Below are 17197 nucleotides of genomic sequence, written 5' to 3'. Positions count from 1 at the left end.
CACCCGGGACACTGTCGTTTCGGCAGAGAAACGTCATAGTGACTTTCACATGTGTCTTTCCGAGTTCATACAAGCACATAATCAAAACATGGAGGCAGGCATGAGTCTCATGATGATTTCAAAGTGGGGGGATGAGAGGCTACAAGACAACACATCCACAGACTTGAGAGGGGGAAGACAGTGACTTGAGCTGAGGACTCCTGGTTTCCTATCCAATGAGTCCATCCAAGACCTCCAGTCTTGGATATCACCTCATTCTATTTCACAGCTCAAAATTACTTATCTATCCCTAATTCGTGTGTGTGTGTGTGTGTGTGTGTGTGTGTGTGTGTGTGTGTATTTCATTGACATAACAGGGGACCCAAATCCTGCTGGTAAGAATGGAATACATTATCCTGTTTCTAGTCTAAGAGACACATCAGTTACTAATGCTGTACAGCCTCCGAAAGAGGGTTCAAAGGCTGCCTAACAGGTGCCAAGGAGATGGAATAAATTATTCCAGTGCCCTGGGGCAAATAGGTAGTAAGTTTTTGAATGTTCTTTAGGAGACTTAGAAACACGAGGATCGGGGCTGGAGAGATGGCTCAGAGGTTAAGAACACTGGCTGTTCTTCCAAAGGTCCTGAGTTCAATTCCCAGCAACCACATGGTGGCTCACAACCATCTATAGTGAGATCTGATGCGTTCTTCTGGTTCACAAGCACACGTGCAGGCAGAACATTGTATAAATAATAAATAAATATATTAAAAAATAATTAAAAAAAAAGAAACACGAGGATCATAAAGATGCTTAAATTGATTTAAAGAGTTAGGGGAACTGTTTACAGGCTGCATAGGCTGTGTGCCATCCTGCTATCTAGGGACAAATCAAAGAATCTTTGCAGGCATTTTAGTTTCATGTTACTTATTTTTAACTCTAAGCCTCCCCCTGCCCCATTTAGAATCTAATCCAGGACTTTAAAACATATCTCCCAGAAAAGGGTTATCTATTATGAGCTACTTGCTTGTCTGTTGGATTTTTAAATCAACAAGACAACGGAGGTTTTGGTGAGCTTAAGAGTTCAAATGGGTCTAGCTTCAAATACAGCTTTCTAATTTCCTATTGTGAGGTTTCGAACTAAAATCAGTATGACCTTTAGAGATAGGTCCTGAGCCCCAGCTGCCTTCTTTTTCTCCGTGTGTGTGTTATACATGCCTGTGTGTGAGTTCATGTGTACATGAGAGCAAGTATGCAGGCATGTGTAAACACATACATACACCTGCATACGTGTGTGTGTGTGTGTGTGTGTGTATGAAAGCCTAGAGTTGATATCAAGTTGCTCTCAAATGCCTTCCTTGATCACTCTCCTCTTTATTCACTGAGGCACAGTCTCTCCCTGAACCCAGAACTTATTGGTCAGCTAATCCTGCTACCCAGCTCGCCGGCCACTAGGGATCCTGTTTCTGCCTCCTGAGTGCTAGGATTCCTGGCACCTGCTATTCCTGCTGTATGTGGATTCTGGACTTGAACTCTGGCCCTCTCCCTGTGTGCTGAGTGCTTTACCTACCTGAGCCTCAGTTTCTACAGTGAACACAAACATTCCTGTGTCACTGGTGTGTTGCAAGACTTAAAGAATTTTAGTAACCCAACAAACAATAGAAACATAGGTTAATTTCCCTCCTTTTTGATGTAATTATTTGCTCCAGTTCCAAACTGCCTCCTGGAGTACACATTCCATTTCTGTTTTGTTGATGCTGCTGTTTACTTTCAGGTTTTATCCAAGGGAAAAATTGTACAGTACGGCACAAAAGAGAAGCTTCTCTATTCATCTTACCAAAATATAAACATCCCGGTCACACAGAAGATGGTTCCTTCAGCGCGACTCCTGGTCTATTACATAGTCACAGGAGAGGAGACAGCAGAGTTAGTGGCTGATTCGGTCTGGATAAACATTGAAGAGAAGTGTGGCAACCAGCTCCAGGTAAGACACACATGGCATCGCCACTCGGCTCTCTCGTAGGTGATGGAGGTGGGCCAAAGCAGGTGCCTTTGGTTGGTTTTGTCACATATAAGCGATCTTTTTTTCTTTCTCAAATGACCTTTCAGGTTCATCTGTCTTCAGATGCGGACACGTATTCTCCAGGCCAAAGCGTGTCTCTTGACATGGCAGCGGAGGCAGACTCCTGGGTGGCGCTTTCAGTGGTGGACAGCGCCGTGTATGGAGTCCAGGAAAGACCCAAAAGGCCCATGCAAAGAGTAAGGTGCACGTCCGTGGCGACCATGGGGTGGGATAGCTTCACAAAGTATGGCCACTGGGGCAGGCTGTCCGGGAGGAAAGAAGGGGGCCCTGGCCTGCTTTTCTACAATACCCTCAACATAAGAGTTTCTTATGAAGAAGGTAGGCCGTCCTCATATCTGTCCCTAAAGCCCAGGGTGGCCATCCTTTTAGGCCTTCTCAACGTGGATGGAAGCACCATAAGCAGATGGGATTGTGGGAGCTACACTCCTCCATTGAGGGAGTTTGATTGGGGTCAGGGGTGGTGGTGGTTACAGAAGGAGCACAAGGGAACCCAGAAAGGGAACTAGGAAATTTGCTGCCTCTGTTTGCTTGCTTGTTCTCACGCTCCGTGAAATCTGAATTTAGGAGAAAGAATTTGGAAGCTCAGAGCCTACACATTCCCATCCAGTTCCACCACATTCAGCCAATGCTTCCAGGCTTGAGTCTTTTTGGAGAGGCAGAGAGAACCAAGAATCTGTGACTCTAAAAACATTTAGAGAAGAAAGGACATTTCTGAGTCAAAATTAAAGCCAGAATAAACCTATAGCCCTTCCCCACGTAGAATCTGAACTTTTTCTTTCGAATGAAAATTAGCGTCTGTTAGTTCATTCCCTCATCCTTTCCCACACTGACTCACACATACATCTAATACGCTCTGCTACACAGACATGATGTTATAGATAACATGTATTTGTGTGTTCTGTATAGTATGTGCGCTAGGACAATTCCTAAGATTCTCCTCATCCATTCTATTTGCTGAGGCTTCATTCTTGGTCGATCTTAAATAGGAAGGTCTTCATAAATACAACCAAAGAGACGACGTTGGGGAGGGCGGTCTTTGGTCATTTAGCATTCACAGATTTGCTGACGCTGTGTAATGACTGACGTCTTTATTCCCTTGGAGGAGTAAGCTGAGTGGTTCCCCTTTCCGAACAGGTGTTCCAAGCTTTCGATAAGCGTGACCTGGGCTGCGGGGCAGGCGGTGGCCGTGACAATGCAGACGTGTTCCACCTAGCCGGCCTTACCTTCCTCACCAATGCGAACGCAGATGACTCCCAGTACCACGGTAAGAGTTAGCATCCTTGTCACCGAGGTGCCCCTCCCTGACCTCGTGTTTACCCCACCTCCTAGGACCGCCATGACTCTGCACGTCTCCTTGAGATGTTTCACTGGGGGCACACATCTGGGTGTGGGGAGAAGAGCAGATGCCCGGAGCTCACTAGCTAAGCCAGTCTGGCCAGCCAGAGACCTCCAGGTTCAGCGAGACAGTGTCTCAAAAAGTGAGGTGGAGGGACTGGCGGGCTGGCTCACAGGCTAAGAGCACTGGCTGCTTCCAGAGGACCCCAGCTCAACTTCCCAGGACAAGCATGGCAGCTCACAACCATCCGCAACCCCAGTTTCAGGGGATCTGATGCCCTTTCCTGATCACTACAGTCATCAGGCATATACTTGGTGCACGTACAAACACACAGGCCAAATATCTATAGACCTCTAATGAATTAATTAGTTAATTAATTAAAGACAAGGTGGCGAGTAATTGGGGAAAACTCCTGACACCTTTGGCCTCTGCATGAAACAGCACACGTACCAACATGCATGTGCGCACCCTCACACTATACACACGCCAAAAAATTTTCTTACAGTGTCTCGTTGCCTTTCAAGATGAAACACAAATCCTTTAGTGTAGTACTAAAAGCCTCCCATGAGCTTCTTCCTGGCCCTTTCCACCTCTCTCCCCCGTGCTCTCCCTAGCCGTACATGTAGCTATCGGCTGGCACCGACCGTGTTAGCGTGTACCTTTATCCACGGAGACCGCACTCCCCTCCTAAGCCTGTGCAAGCTAGAATAAGAATTACCTCACACGCAGGTGCAGCGTGAGGTACACATCTGCAGACCCCCGCCGCTCAGGAGGCTGAGGCAGGAGGACTGAGTTTGAGGCCAGCCTGGAAAACACAGAGAGGCCCTTGTCTCACAGGGGAACGAACCATCTCCTCTGTGCGGTTTCTTCTCCGTACAGAATTAATCACGGCTTCTCCAGTGACTGCCACAGAGGACCTTTTAGGAACTGGATCTGTTTATCCTTCAGGAGTGAAGACCCTTACATTGGATAATCCACTTTATCTTTGAGTTCTAAAATTCTATGGTTCTCTTACGTCGTAACCATTAAATCACATCGCTGCATGTCCTTACGTTTATATATCTTGTCTCGCCTCTTTCAGAGCAGGCATCATACGCCATGACCTTCTTCCTGAAGTTTTAAAACGTTCACAATTTTACTTGATACCATGATATTCACCCTCATATTTATAATAATGTAGCTCAAGGAACAAATAAGAGAAATAGGGACCAGCAAGGTGGCAGAGTGGACACGCGTGTTTGCAAAACTTAAGACCTGAGTTCCATCTTTGGAACCCATATTGTAGAAGGTGAGAGCCGTCTGCCGAAGGCTGTCCTTTGACCTCCACATGCACGCCTGCATACATGAATAAACATTCAAAATAATTAGAAGAGAAAATGGTAACTCAACAAAAAACTGGCTTCCTCTAAATGTTTAGGTAGTCCGTTGTAATCAATGGATCCAAAAGGCAGCCATACTCAAAACCAAGATCATAAAACAAACCAGCTGTGAGGCTGGATCTGATGAGTCACATCGTGTTCAAAGGTGTGACACACAGAGCCTAATATGTTTTTTTTTTCTTGTTATTTATTCTCCTCTCATACAATACTCCCCAATCGCAGCATCACCTCCCTCCACTTCTCCCAGATACCCTCCACCTCCTCTCTTCCCCAGATCCACTGCTTCTCCTTTTTCCTTCAGAAGCAAGCAGGACTCCCGGTGACACTAACTGAACATGGTATAACAAGGTGTAATGGGACTGGCCACAATCCCTCTTATCAAGACTAGCAGAGGCAACCCAGTAGGGGGAAAAGGTTCCCAGGAGCAGGCAAAAGAGTCAGAGACAGCCCCGCTCCCACTGTTGGGAATCCCACAACCACAGCATGCATGCATGCAGAGAAGCTGGCGCGTACCCATGCAGCCAAGCCTAATCCAAATCAGGCTCAATGCAGGCTTGCTAAATGAACACTGGGGGTCCTTCAAATACTTCATTTCTACGAAGCTTACTTTTTAGATTTTTGTGTCCTTTTTCCTGCATTCTATGTCTCTGTCTCTTTCTAAACAGATGGACCATGTAAAGAAATTCTCAGGCCAAAAAGAGACCTGCAGCTCCTACAGCAGAAAATAGAAGAACAAGGTATTCTGAAAGTTCCTTGTGACTGGAAAATATTACGATCATATCAAAAGCTGTAGATGATGAAACACTGTAGAACCTGCCCCAATTCCAAAAGAATGGCTTAAAAAAAAAGAGGTGTGTGGAGGCCTAGGTCATCCCTTTCAGGAAATTTATTCCGAACAAAGCCCTTATTTCACTGGCCGTAGTCTTAAGCTCCTCAGAGACTACCCCTCTTTTCTTTTCGTATCACTGTGGCTGGAGATACAGCTCAATGTAGCTCTCACCAAGCACACACAGGCCCTGGGTTCAGTTCCCTACTTGGAGTGAAAAGGAGGCATTCCTACCTCTAAAAACTAAAAAATATTGACTTTTATTTGTCACAGCTGTTTTCTTTCTACAAACATCACCTAGTAATTAAAATCATGTTCTTTGACTCTACTCTGACCAAGTCCATGATTAACCAGAAACCTGCTTCTTTTATATATCTAACAGTTAATAGCACTTGTCTCAGTGTTTCTCAACCTGTGGGTCGTGATCCCTTTGGGGATCAAACAGCCCTTTCACATGGATCACCTAAGACCAATGGAAAACACAGATGTTTATATTATGATTCATAACAGTAGCAAAATTACAGTTATGACATAGCAACAAAAATGACACCATAACAAGAGGAACTGTTTTAAAGGGTTGCAACATTAGGAAAGTTGAGAACCACTGACTCAGATTATTCTTTATAAAATGCAGATTATGAAAGTTATTTAGATGGTAATATAATAATTAACCACCTTTTGGTAACAAAACTGAATCTCACTTACTTATTAGTTTTTAATAAATTATTTTACATGTTAACACGTAAAAAATATGCACTAGGAAGGGTCAGCTGGACAAGTTCATCCATTTGATGCTTTTCCAAGGTGAGTACTTACATGACATCATGATACCCTAGCGAAGTGAAAGTCTACAAACCATATCAGGAAAATGTTAGAATGAGTAAGATATCCAGTTACCGTGTAATAACAATAGCCACCTTCAAACACATCAAGGTCTCTTGGATATTTATTTTGTTGTGCTGGAGTCTTTGGAAAGTTAGTACTTAGCTTAGTGGCCGGAGGCCATCAACCACACAGTGTGTGTTGGAATGGACTGCCTGCCGAGGCCACAGCACCCAAGGGAAGGCTGCTTGGTCAGCCAGCTGGGGCTGCTGAGTGGAGGGGGACCTGATCAGAGGAACCAAACATCCCTGGAGAGTTCTAGATCTGAGATGTTATGGTTGTGCATGATAAGGGTAGCGTGTTGACACCATTTCAGCTGCTAAATACAAACACCGCGTGCCAAAGAAATGCTGTTACGATGGAGCCCGACTTAATGACTACGAAAGCTGCGCACAGCGACTTGTCCGGGTGACCATAGGCCCAAACTGTGTCAGGGCCTTCAACGAGTGTTGCACCCTCGCCACCAAGATCCGGCAAGAAGGCAACCATAAGAATACGCAGTTGGGCAGGATCCGTAAGTATGAGTTTTTCTACCAGAACTCTATCAGATATGGGGAATTTTTGTGTAAATTAAGGCTGTTAAGAAAGGCAGCTCTGAAGCTTTTGTAAAAACTGGAAGTAGAAATGGTAACTCGTGTGCACTCAAGTATTTCTGCTGTTCTTGGGGATTTGCACGGGTACAGTTCCCAGTCAAGTCTGGATCCGGATCCGGTGTAACTCTAAAGCCAATCACCCCCAAAGCTTGAGTGATGATTTATCCTGTGAGCCGCAAGTAGGAGCCATTAACCCCATTATTCCCTGAACTCTAAAATTCTATGCTTCTTTTATATTATAACCATTGAAAATGAAGTTTGTGTTTACACTGACCAAATACAGCAAAAGACTTCTAAATTGAGCAAAACATTAAGTTTGCTTGTGACTGGAAGACTTATTTCCGTTTCAGCCAACAATGTGATTTAGAATCTGTAAAATTTTCTGTTTTCAAAACTTTGAGGACCTTCATTTATGCATCATTTTTAGGAGAAAAAGCAAAAGCAAAATGGCATCTCCCCTTTTTATTCAGTTTTGCTTAGCTGTGTATCCTAAGTATTGTCTAGTTCAATGGATTCCTTGTACAGACATAAATGGTATTGCAATTTTTTAAATTCATGCTATTAGGGATCATTTTAGCATAACCATATACAACTGAGTTGTCTCCTAGTTTCACCTTCTCCAAGTGTCATTCTGATGAAAATTCTAGTACACACATTTTGGTTTTGGTTTTTGTTTTATTTGTTTTTCGAGACATGGTTTCTCTGTGTAGCGTTTGCTGTCCTGGACTTGCTTTCTAGACCAGGCTTGCCTTGAACTCACAGAGATCTGCCTGCGTCTGCCTCCCTGAGTACTGGGATTATAGGTGTATGCTACCCTCATTCCTGGCCACATTTTTTTTCATTGCCCAGTTTTTCAACTAGCATCTTCCAATCGGCTTCAGTTCTGTGGTGCCCACTTTCTGCAGTCCTTGCTCCCTGCTGAGTCCAGTTCTAGACAGCTTGGCCTCCCCGCTGTCCCCACCAGTCTTCAGGACCACCAGGCTGTGTATGGCTCCATGCCTGGCCTGGCTAGACCCTGGTATGGGTTGGTTTTCTATGTTTCTGAGACTTGGTGGTAGATCCACAGGTCCCTATTAATGCGTCTTGAATGGAGCATTATTTAAATTTCTATTTAAAAAAATAGAAATTACCGATTATGACAGATATTGCAGAAAACTTGCATGTTTTATGATATGACTCTAATTGTCAAAACCACAAAATTGCAAATAACTGTTGTTATAAAAAATGAAAATCCCAACTGTTTGATTCTACCAGTGAAGAGCCAGATGCTGGAGTGAAAACCTCCTAGCTCAGAGAGGCAGAAAAGCACTCAGCCGACCCTCCTTCTCAGCTCACATCTTAGGATGAAAAAGCCAAAAGCTAAAATTTAATTTAATTTAATTTAATTTAAAAGGTCAAAAGCTTGCTGGCTCAGATGAAGGCCCAGGAAGAAAAGCCTGAAAGCTCACCTGACAGTCCAGGAAAAGAAAGCCTAACACTAATAAGCCAAAGAGCTAAAGCTCCAAAGAGCCAAAGAGTTAGAGAGCTAAAGCACCCTTCTTATCCATGATGTTTTAAATATTCTTCTGTCAAAGTCCCTCCTTTCTGTTAATCCTGTCAGCTAGTTACTTGCTCCACCTTTTGACATAGAGTTAACTTTATTAAATCCTGTGTGCAGAAAGCTCTTGGATTAAAGGTGTGTGCTAGGGCTAAGCCACACAAGAATCACCTGTTTACAATAAACAAAGTTCCTGAACTAAAGGTGTGTGTTAGGGCTGAGCCACACCAAACAAAAGACAGGTTTTTACAGTTCACAATCTCAGGGATCACAATGGGATCAAATATCCTGTAACAGATAACCTTATAGACTCAGTGATGTTCTGTTTAATCTCAGAAAGACAAACACTCAACAGGAAACAAATTCTCAGATATTTCTTTGCTCTTTCATCAGTGCCAGTAGGCAGAAGTATTCTAAGATTTAAAAGCTCAGTTTTGAAACCATTGAATAATGCCTTACTGACCTTTTTTGAAAGGTCATCAGTTAATGGTTTTACTTAACAGTTCACCCATAAACAGAATTAATATTGGTTTCTATAACTAAATATATTTTCCCTAGACATAAAGACCCTGTTACCAGTGATGAAGGCAGAAATTCGGAGCTACTTTCCAGAGAGCTGGCTATGGGAAGTTCATCGTGTTAACAACAGGTATCTGTGATGGTCCTCTGGGGAAAGATATGGGAAATTCAAGTACTATTGCCAAAAATCTGGATATTTCTAATTTCCCTAAAGTTAATTCCACTATTGAGTTCAATTTTGTTTTGTTTTTAAATGTTGTTTAGTGCACTTCTGTCTGAGAACTGAGACCAGGGCAACATTAATTATTAGTAAAGAAGGGCACTACTTTATTTGGTATGCATTTACTGTACACAGCTATGTGCTATGTACCATACTGGACAATTATTTTCAGCCAAAAGTATCTGTGTGTAAAACAAACAACACAAAAGTGGAATTATATTTATTAGAGTTTTAATTTTAATGAGAAGCCTCCCTGCGGAAAATCCCTGAGCCCCACCTCATCACTCGTAGGCTGGCCGCCACTGGCTTTGCACTAGTGACGAGCCTCGGTACCCTTCCTGTGCATCTGGTCCTTCCCATTGTAAATCCTCCTACCACAGCGTTGTCCACGCCGCCCAACATTGCTCCTTGTTGAGCCAGTCTAGTAAAACATCCCAGGACTGTCCTGCCCCAGACCACGACTGGATTAACGACTACTCCCAGTGACCCCTGTTGCAGGAATCAAGTGGTATGACGGTAGCCTGTCCCTTAGCTGCCTTCTTCTCTAAAGTCGGTACCGCCAAAGCAAAACCTGACTTTCAGATCTCTGTTTTACATCCAGGGCCTGGCCTAGGGTCCTGCTTGTAGAGACACAGATATGAACGCGTTGAATAGAGTCCTTCAAAGCCATCTTGGTCGGTAGAGTGGTTACACTGACGTGCAACTCCTTTACATAACTTTCTTCCACTACACTGCGGTGCAACCGGAGCACAGCTTACACACACAGCTTGCACACGTACTCAGTACTGGATACTGCGCCCGATGAAGCATCAGTGGGCCACAGCTACAGTAAACACACAGGCTTAGCCACAGCCAGCAGGTTTTAGTTACACCGATTTGCTACAAGCAGTGTTACAATTCAGTACCTTACCCCTGTATTTTAGCACACAGTGACAGGGAAGGTAGCTTTCTTTGTATTATATGCTCTGCTAGGGCAGTATTTCAAAGGTGTCCTTCTCGTTTCCAATACTCACTCCTCAGGTGCAACGTCCGTAAACCTGAGATGGGTGGGGCAGATGCTGAATGTATTTTTCTGGATGAGCTTTTTCTTAATAGCTGAAGTAATGTCGTCAACTCTACTGTTTCACTCTAGTTGAATATTAGGTTTGTTTCTGTTCCTGCTTCTGTGATAAAATACCTGACAGGTTGGGTTAATTGTAGCTCACAGTTCTAAGATTCAGTCCAACCGTGAGGAAGTCTTGGTGGCAGGAGCTTGTACAACAAATGCTCCAGTTCTGCTCGCTTCTCTCTGCAATTCAGGACCGAAGCCTAGGGAAAGGCATTGCCCACGTTTAAGGCGGATCTTCACTCCTTGACTGACCAATCAAAAAATAGTTCACAGGCATACCCAGAGACTAACCGAATCAGGAAGCCCGCCATGGGTACAGCCAGAGCTCTGTCTGTGAGTGTTCTAGATCTTGTCAAGTTGGTGATATTAACCATCACAAATACCAACGTTTGAACTTCCAGAAAACAGCTGCAGGTCGCGCTGCCTGACTCACTGACGACCTGGGAAATTCAAGGTGTTGGCATCTCAGACAGTGGTAAGAAACCCAGAGTCACATGCTCATTTCAGCAGTGACCTCATTCACCGAGATGTAGTTCCCTGTTACTGTGAGTTCAGTTCACCAATGATAGGAGGCAAAATTTTAAATTTTCTCTCTTTTCAAAAGAGTTCAAAAGAGTACCTGCAACTTTGAATCTACAATTTTCTTCTTTTCTTCTACTAGCTGCCAACTGTAATGCTGTGATCAAATACATACTTTCTTTCACTTTTGACAGTGACTCTGAGCTTGAGGGAGTTAGAAACTCATCTATGTCTTCCCTTCTGGGCTGATGTCCCTGGGAAATGGCCTAATGCAGATACTTTATGAATTGCTGGATTACGTTCATTTGTTTAATTTTTTGTTGTTGCTTTTACAAAATCCTAGTCTCCACAATCAAAATGTTATAGTCATTAAATGGAGTCAACAAAAAAAAAATACCTAAAATTAGTTGGTACTCTAGCTAGTAAGCATTCTCACGTTTCAAAGAGAATTCAATGTTTGGCAAACAAATGAAATATATTTTTAAAGAAAGCAAACGTGACCAGTTTTATTAGTACCAATAAAATGTGATAAGAATTCCCTAACATGACCCTACCCTGCTTTTCCCTTGGGATGAAGGTATATGTGTTGCTGATACACTCAAGGCTAAAGTGTTTAAAGATGTCTTCCTGGAGATGAACATACCATACTCTGTTGTACGAGGGGAACACATCCAATTAAAAGGAACAGTTTACAATTATAGGACCTCTGGGACAATGGTGAGTAGTGCTTTATGGCATATTATAATAAAGAGAGAAATGTCATTGGAATACTCCCCCCACACACACACACACACGCTTCCACCCCTACAGCTAATTGGAAACAGGCTGACTGGTTTCATCACAATCACAAGATGTGAAGACAGGAACCCAACACAGTTCACAAATCTATATTTTTGAATATATAATTTTATTCTTAGGTCTGAGTATTTCAGCGGTTCCCTCCCCCAAGTTTTTTTTTTTTAATGTGTTCTCTAATGTTTTAAAAGAAACTGTGTATTCCATTGGCACACTTTCAAATCAGCGTTTAAAATTTTTCATCTTAAGCTTTTTAAGGATGCCAATCTGTAACTTTTTCAATACTTTTAAGTACTTGAAAATGGCATCAGTTGACATGAGACTGTTACATCGCTTAAATGTGGAACCTAACTAGCAAAGAAACCTTTTTCGGAGAAGACAGACGTTGTAGATGAAACGGAAGCTGCCAGAGAAGATCCTGTGAACAGGAGAAAGGCACCGTGGCGAAGGCGGCTGCAGAAGAAAACGAGGGGTTGGCCATGCTCCTCGCTCCTGCTGACTACAAAGGGCAAGGAAGCTGCGTTTACTATGGCTCTGGTGACTGCAGACTCACAGTTGAGAAAAGGGACACAGAAGGCTTCCATGGCAACCCCTTCCCTCACCCCACCTCCCCAAAAGCAGCCTACACAGAAAGGCACTGAAGAAAACTCTTTAAGATTGTGATGTGGATGCTGGAGTGCAGCCCTCCACAACTCTGGCTCCTGGAGGGGTGCAGTTGGGAAGGACTTAAGTTTTCTTTAAGGGGCTGACCCCTGGGAATTTGATCATGCTCTCTCCTTTTTGGGAGGGGGTTGGGATGGGGAAAACAAAACAATCACATCATAGTAGCACAAACAAAGAAATGACAGTAGCTGTGACACAATTGGCTGGGCAGCACCCTAAGGAAGGTGTCACCATTCTGAGCTAGCGCCAAGCTTTTAGACACCCCGTGACATCACTGTGACCCACAGTAGCTTGTAGGGAATCTGAAATGAGCCTTCCACCATGCCTTAGAACCAGAGGGCTTACGCTGACGCTGCTAACAAACTGGGGGAGAGCTTGTCTCCAGACCAGCATAGGTCAGGGTAAACATACTTAGATTTTTTTTTTTTTTTTGCTTTTAAATATGGCTGAAGTGATGGCATGTGCTGATGCAGCTTTTCGCCCCTTGCATTTCAGTTCTGTGTTAAAATGTCCGCCGTGGAGGGGATCTGCATGTCAGGAAGCTCAGCGGCTGGCCACCAGATCTCCAAGTCCTCCAGGTGTGAGTGGCAGCGAATAGAGGGCTCTTCCAGTCACCTGGTGACGTTCAGCCTCCTTCCTCTGGAGATCGGACTCCACTCCATCAACTTCTCGCTGGAGACTTCACTTGGGAGAGAAGTCTTAGTAAAAACATTACGGGTAGTGGTAAGAAAACTGTGGCTTTTTTAAAAATGTCTTTGTTCCTGGGGGTGGGGGGGAGGAGTGCTGTCACCAGTTTGGGTCAATAGTTATGTTTGGGGGCAGAAGCAAGGGAGAGAAATGGTGATGTCACCAGAGCACAGCAACTGCTGAGAACTCTGAAGGAAGCTCTCCCACGTATTTTGGTGTTACTCTTACAGCTCTGACATTAATCTGAAATTATGCATAAAAATATTGAACAGGAGAATGACACTGGCTTGCTGCAGAAAATAAGAGCACCAAAAAAGGCACAAAGGAAAAGAAAAGTCCCCAATAAGGCCCAAGCCCAGAGTTTCCCAGGTTTTGCTATTTGACACACACCTTCTGGGTGACCCCTGCCACTCCATTCAGAAAGCGAATCTTTAAATTCATGTGCAAGATGTCAGGCTAACTACTGAGTACGCACGGAAGTATTTATATCAAGTCTGCCATTTCAGAAAAGGGGTATTTTTATTTATTCTTATTTTTTTAATTTGGCAAAGTGGTCTGGAGGAAACTTGAGCCAAGGGATTCATGTCTTATAGATGTAATTCTGCCCTTGACAGAATGCTTTCTTCTTTCTCTTTAGCCAGAAGGGGTCAAAAGGGAAAGCTACGCTGGCGTTACTCTGGACCCCAAGGGAATTTATGGTAGGAAAAAAAGATTTCGATTTTTATGTGTCATCTCTCAGTCACAGAATTTAAATGTAACTTGAATGTAACAAACCTCTTCTTAGAGGGTTCAGTCTATAGGACCAGAAATGTCCCTGTCTTACTTACAGCACTACCCTGGCTGGCTGGGATCAGTGTGACTGCAGCCCAACATAACCCTATTAACCACACTCCCGGAGCATTACAATGCCAGCACATTGCAACATGACTCATCCCCTGCACTGGAGACAGTCATCATGACATTGTCATCACAACAATGACACAGTGTTTCATTAGAAACGCCTCTGTAGAAAGAACACCTGGAAACAAGCCACTCGTAATTAAAAAGCAGCGTTAGAAACACCATTCTGAGGAGTCTCTCAGAAAGCCCCCTTGGCTGCTGCGGTCTCTTCTTCTTCACCTGAGATAATGTGACTCTTCTCAAGACAAGAGCTTCCTGGGCTAAGTACAGGCATGTCTCTGAAAGTTAGAATGGGCTCTGCTGGCAGCTGTTTCCAGCTACTACAGCCCTTGATAAATTGTTACAGCACTGTACTCAGGTTCTTGGTCCACAATTTTGTTACCCTCAAAAACAAAAACAAAAACAAAAAAACCTTTGAAAGCAGGGTCACCCCTCTGTAAATGCAACACAGAAAGGCTGGGCCTTGCTCAGTGGCGCATAAGTACTATGCTCCATAAACTCTATGCTCTGTCATCCTTTGAATTCCCTAAACGCCTTCACTAATTTAACACGGTATCTTCAGGGCTTATCCAGGGTTAAATAATGAAGACGTTTCTTGAGGAATGCTCTTATAGCTTTGCCAGAGCCAAATATTTCATCCATGAAATCTCAGAATTTATATATAGCATCTTCCTCTTGCCAGGAACGACACTACGCTCTAGAGCTGAATCCTCACTGTAGTGACTTTGATGAGTCCAGCCATTAGCCTTGGGGCTCGGCACTAGCTGTACTATCCCTGTACAGAATTAAAACGATAAAAACAAACCTGCATACAAGACTCCTGGGAGAATGCAACGTAGCCCTGCACTTAGCTGGCTTGGTGGAAGCTTGGCTGGCAGTACAGTGACAAATAATACGTTTGGGGGGTGGTAGCATATTTTAATAACATTTTCATTTATTCTGAAATTTTCATACTGTAAGACCTGGGGTCTCACAGCTCAGGAGTTTAAGATCGCGCCCTTCCCAGAAACTCCCCCAGACCAAGACTCATTGCAAAAGCAAGAGGTTTATTAACCATTGCGCAATGGGGTCACCCCTGCCCGTCAGCAAAGAGTGGCACCGGAAGACAAAGGCCTTTAGGTTTTTAAAAGAAAAATTGTGGGAGATTTGAAGTTGCAGTCTTGGCAATTTAGGATTGGATGAGGAAGCTATAAAGTAAGATAATTGGTTAGTCTTAGGTGCTCAAGCTTGGCCAGTCCTGCCAAGTGTGGATGCAGCTGCAATTTAAGGTAGGGGTGGTTAGCTCATCCTTGAAGATTAGGGCTGCAGACTCTTGGCTGCAGGTCAAAAGCTCAGAAGTCTGGGTTCGTTGCTAAGAAATGCTATCTCAAGGACAAGGGTCTGGTCCTTCTTTTTGCTGAGTGAAGGTCATTGCTTGCTTGCCCTTTTTTTAATAACTGTCCTCACAGATAGGCTCACATTCCTCCATTCTCTGGAAAGGTACTAAGAGGCTTTAGCTTAACCTGAGCCTAAAACTCAAAACTATAGGCTTTAGAAGACACACAGGTTACAAAGTTAGCCTAACCCTTTCAGTACATGTACACAATGTATCTTGATCATAGCTAATCTCTACTATTCCCCTGCCTCAGCATCTCTCAGCACATCTCCCTTCCAATTCAGGCCCTCTTAAAAAGTTATTTTTATTTATTAGTAACTTTTAATATTTTAAGTTCATTTATTTAATTATTTTTTAATTTTAGGCCACTGGGTCCAATCAGTGTGGCCGATATATTCATAGGTATGAAGTCACCCATCACGGTATGGGCAACTTACCAATGTCTACCTTCCTAAAGAAGACTGAATCTTCCTCCGACAGTAGCCCTCAATTGCTAGTAGCTCCCCCGGGGAAGGGTAGGGTCTGCTGTGTGATAGTACTTCCCCTGGGGTGATTCAGCACACATCCACTTACCCACCACAGGGAACCCACAATAGACCAAAGTATAAATACCACCAAAGTTCAGCTTGGTGAACCAGTGAGTTATACAGGGGTTCCTTATAGGAATATGAATAAGGGGTTACATACAGGAGCAGACATGACTCACATATCAAAGTCCACCCTAGCATGGGTGATAGTTCACAAAAGCTGGGAACCAAGAGCATACTGCACAGCCTGTAGGCAGTTCAACAGGTTGGAAAGTGTAATTTCCGGGTGCCTCAGTTGATCTAAACCTCTTTCAGGCAGGTCAGTTGGTTTCTTCTTCTTCTTCTTCTTCTTCTTCTTCTTCTTCTTCTTCTTCTTCTTCTTCTTCTTCTTCTTCTTCTTCTTCTTCTTCTTCTTCTGAGGGGCCTAGTGAATCTGTTCAGTTTCAGGAACTTCCTGGGGCTATTTTGAGTTGTTTATCTACCTGCTTAAGGAGCTTTCTACAGGATGGGATATTTCAATCTCAGAGGAAACTGTTACTACACAACTGGCCTCAGGGACCCCTTCCTCATCCATGCTGGACATCTTAACTAGCTTGATCCTGAGCAAATAAACACAGCTGCTGCGAGTTTATGAGGGCAAGAGTCATGTCACAGCTAGAAGACAGCATTTCACAGTACTCTTCCCCATCTTCTGGTTCTTACATTCTTTCTTTATGCCCCATCTTCCAAGATGTTCCCTGAGCCTAGGGGTTGGGGTTCATACAGAGGGCCCATCTCTATTACTCACAGCCAGTTACTGTTAGCACTTGAAATAGTCATGAATCCCTGTGTTAACCGCTAGTATGATACTATTTATGGCATAAAATAGAGTGCCCCTATAATCTGATATTCTTTTACACTTACATTCGGAAACTGTGGAGCTGTGTGCATAGAGAAAATTGCTTAAGTCCGTCTGGGAGGGAAAGTAGGAAGAACATTTGAACATGCTTCCCAATGGAGCTTGATGTTCAGACAACCCAGAAATTACGTGCCAATTTTATTTGGGGCATGCTACCTCTTTCTAGTGGGTAATGTCGCTCTAACTCATTTATCTCAGGCCTTATAAAGACTAGGAATCTTACGTCAAATTTAGTGTTTTGTTTAAGGCAATTTTACAAGCCTAGGGTTTGATTAGAATCTTTGACTATTTTCTCTTTTAAAAAACTTTAATGTTGTTATTATAAATGAGTTTTATTTTGAAAAAAATACTTGTTAGTAGATATATAATTTAAA

At 43.4% G+C, this 17197-nt stretch overlaps 1 protein-coding gene across 2 annotated transcripts in view; it reads left to right on the top strand.

Annotated features, from left to right (window-relative positions):
* The window catches only part of C5 (complement C5), an 85121-nt gene that overhangs the window by 33060 nt on the left and 34864 nt on the right, over positions 1-17197 (top strand). For both annotated transcript variants that reach the window (XM_060390017.1, XM_060390018.1), the window contains exons 13-22: positions 1751-1960; positions 2086-2235; positions 3194-3323; positions 5440-5511; positions 6799-6996; positions 9171-9261; positions 10861-10934; positions 11556-11695; positions 12932-13159; positions 13761-13821. In XM_060390017.1, the coding sequence (XP_060246000.1) occupies positions 1751-1960; positions 2086-2235; positions 3194-3323; positions 5440-5511; positions 6799-6996; positions 9171-9261; positions 10861-10934; positions 11556-11695; positions 12932-13159; positions 13761-13821 (1354 nt within the window). The remainder of the gene's footprint in view (positions 1-1750; positions 1961-2085; positions 2236-3193; positions 3324-5439; positions 5512-6798; positions 6997-9170; positions 9262-10860; positions 10935-11555; positions 11696-12931; positions 13160-13760; positions 13822-17197) is intronic.

Source organism: Meriones unguiculatus, chromosome 8 (genome assembly GCF_030254825.1).
Source record: "Meriones unguiculatus strain TT.TT164.6M chromosome 8, Bangor_MerUng_6.1, whole genome shotgun sequence".
Taxonomy (NCBI): Eukaryota; Metazoa; Chordata; class Mammalia; order Rodentia; family Muridae; genus Meriones; species Meriones unguiculatus.
Note: the sequence above shows the minus strand (reverse complement) of the source record. Positions and strands in the feature narration are given on the sequence as shown.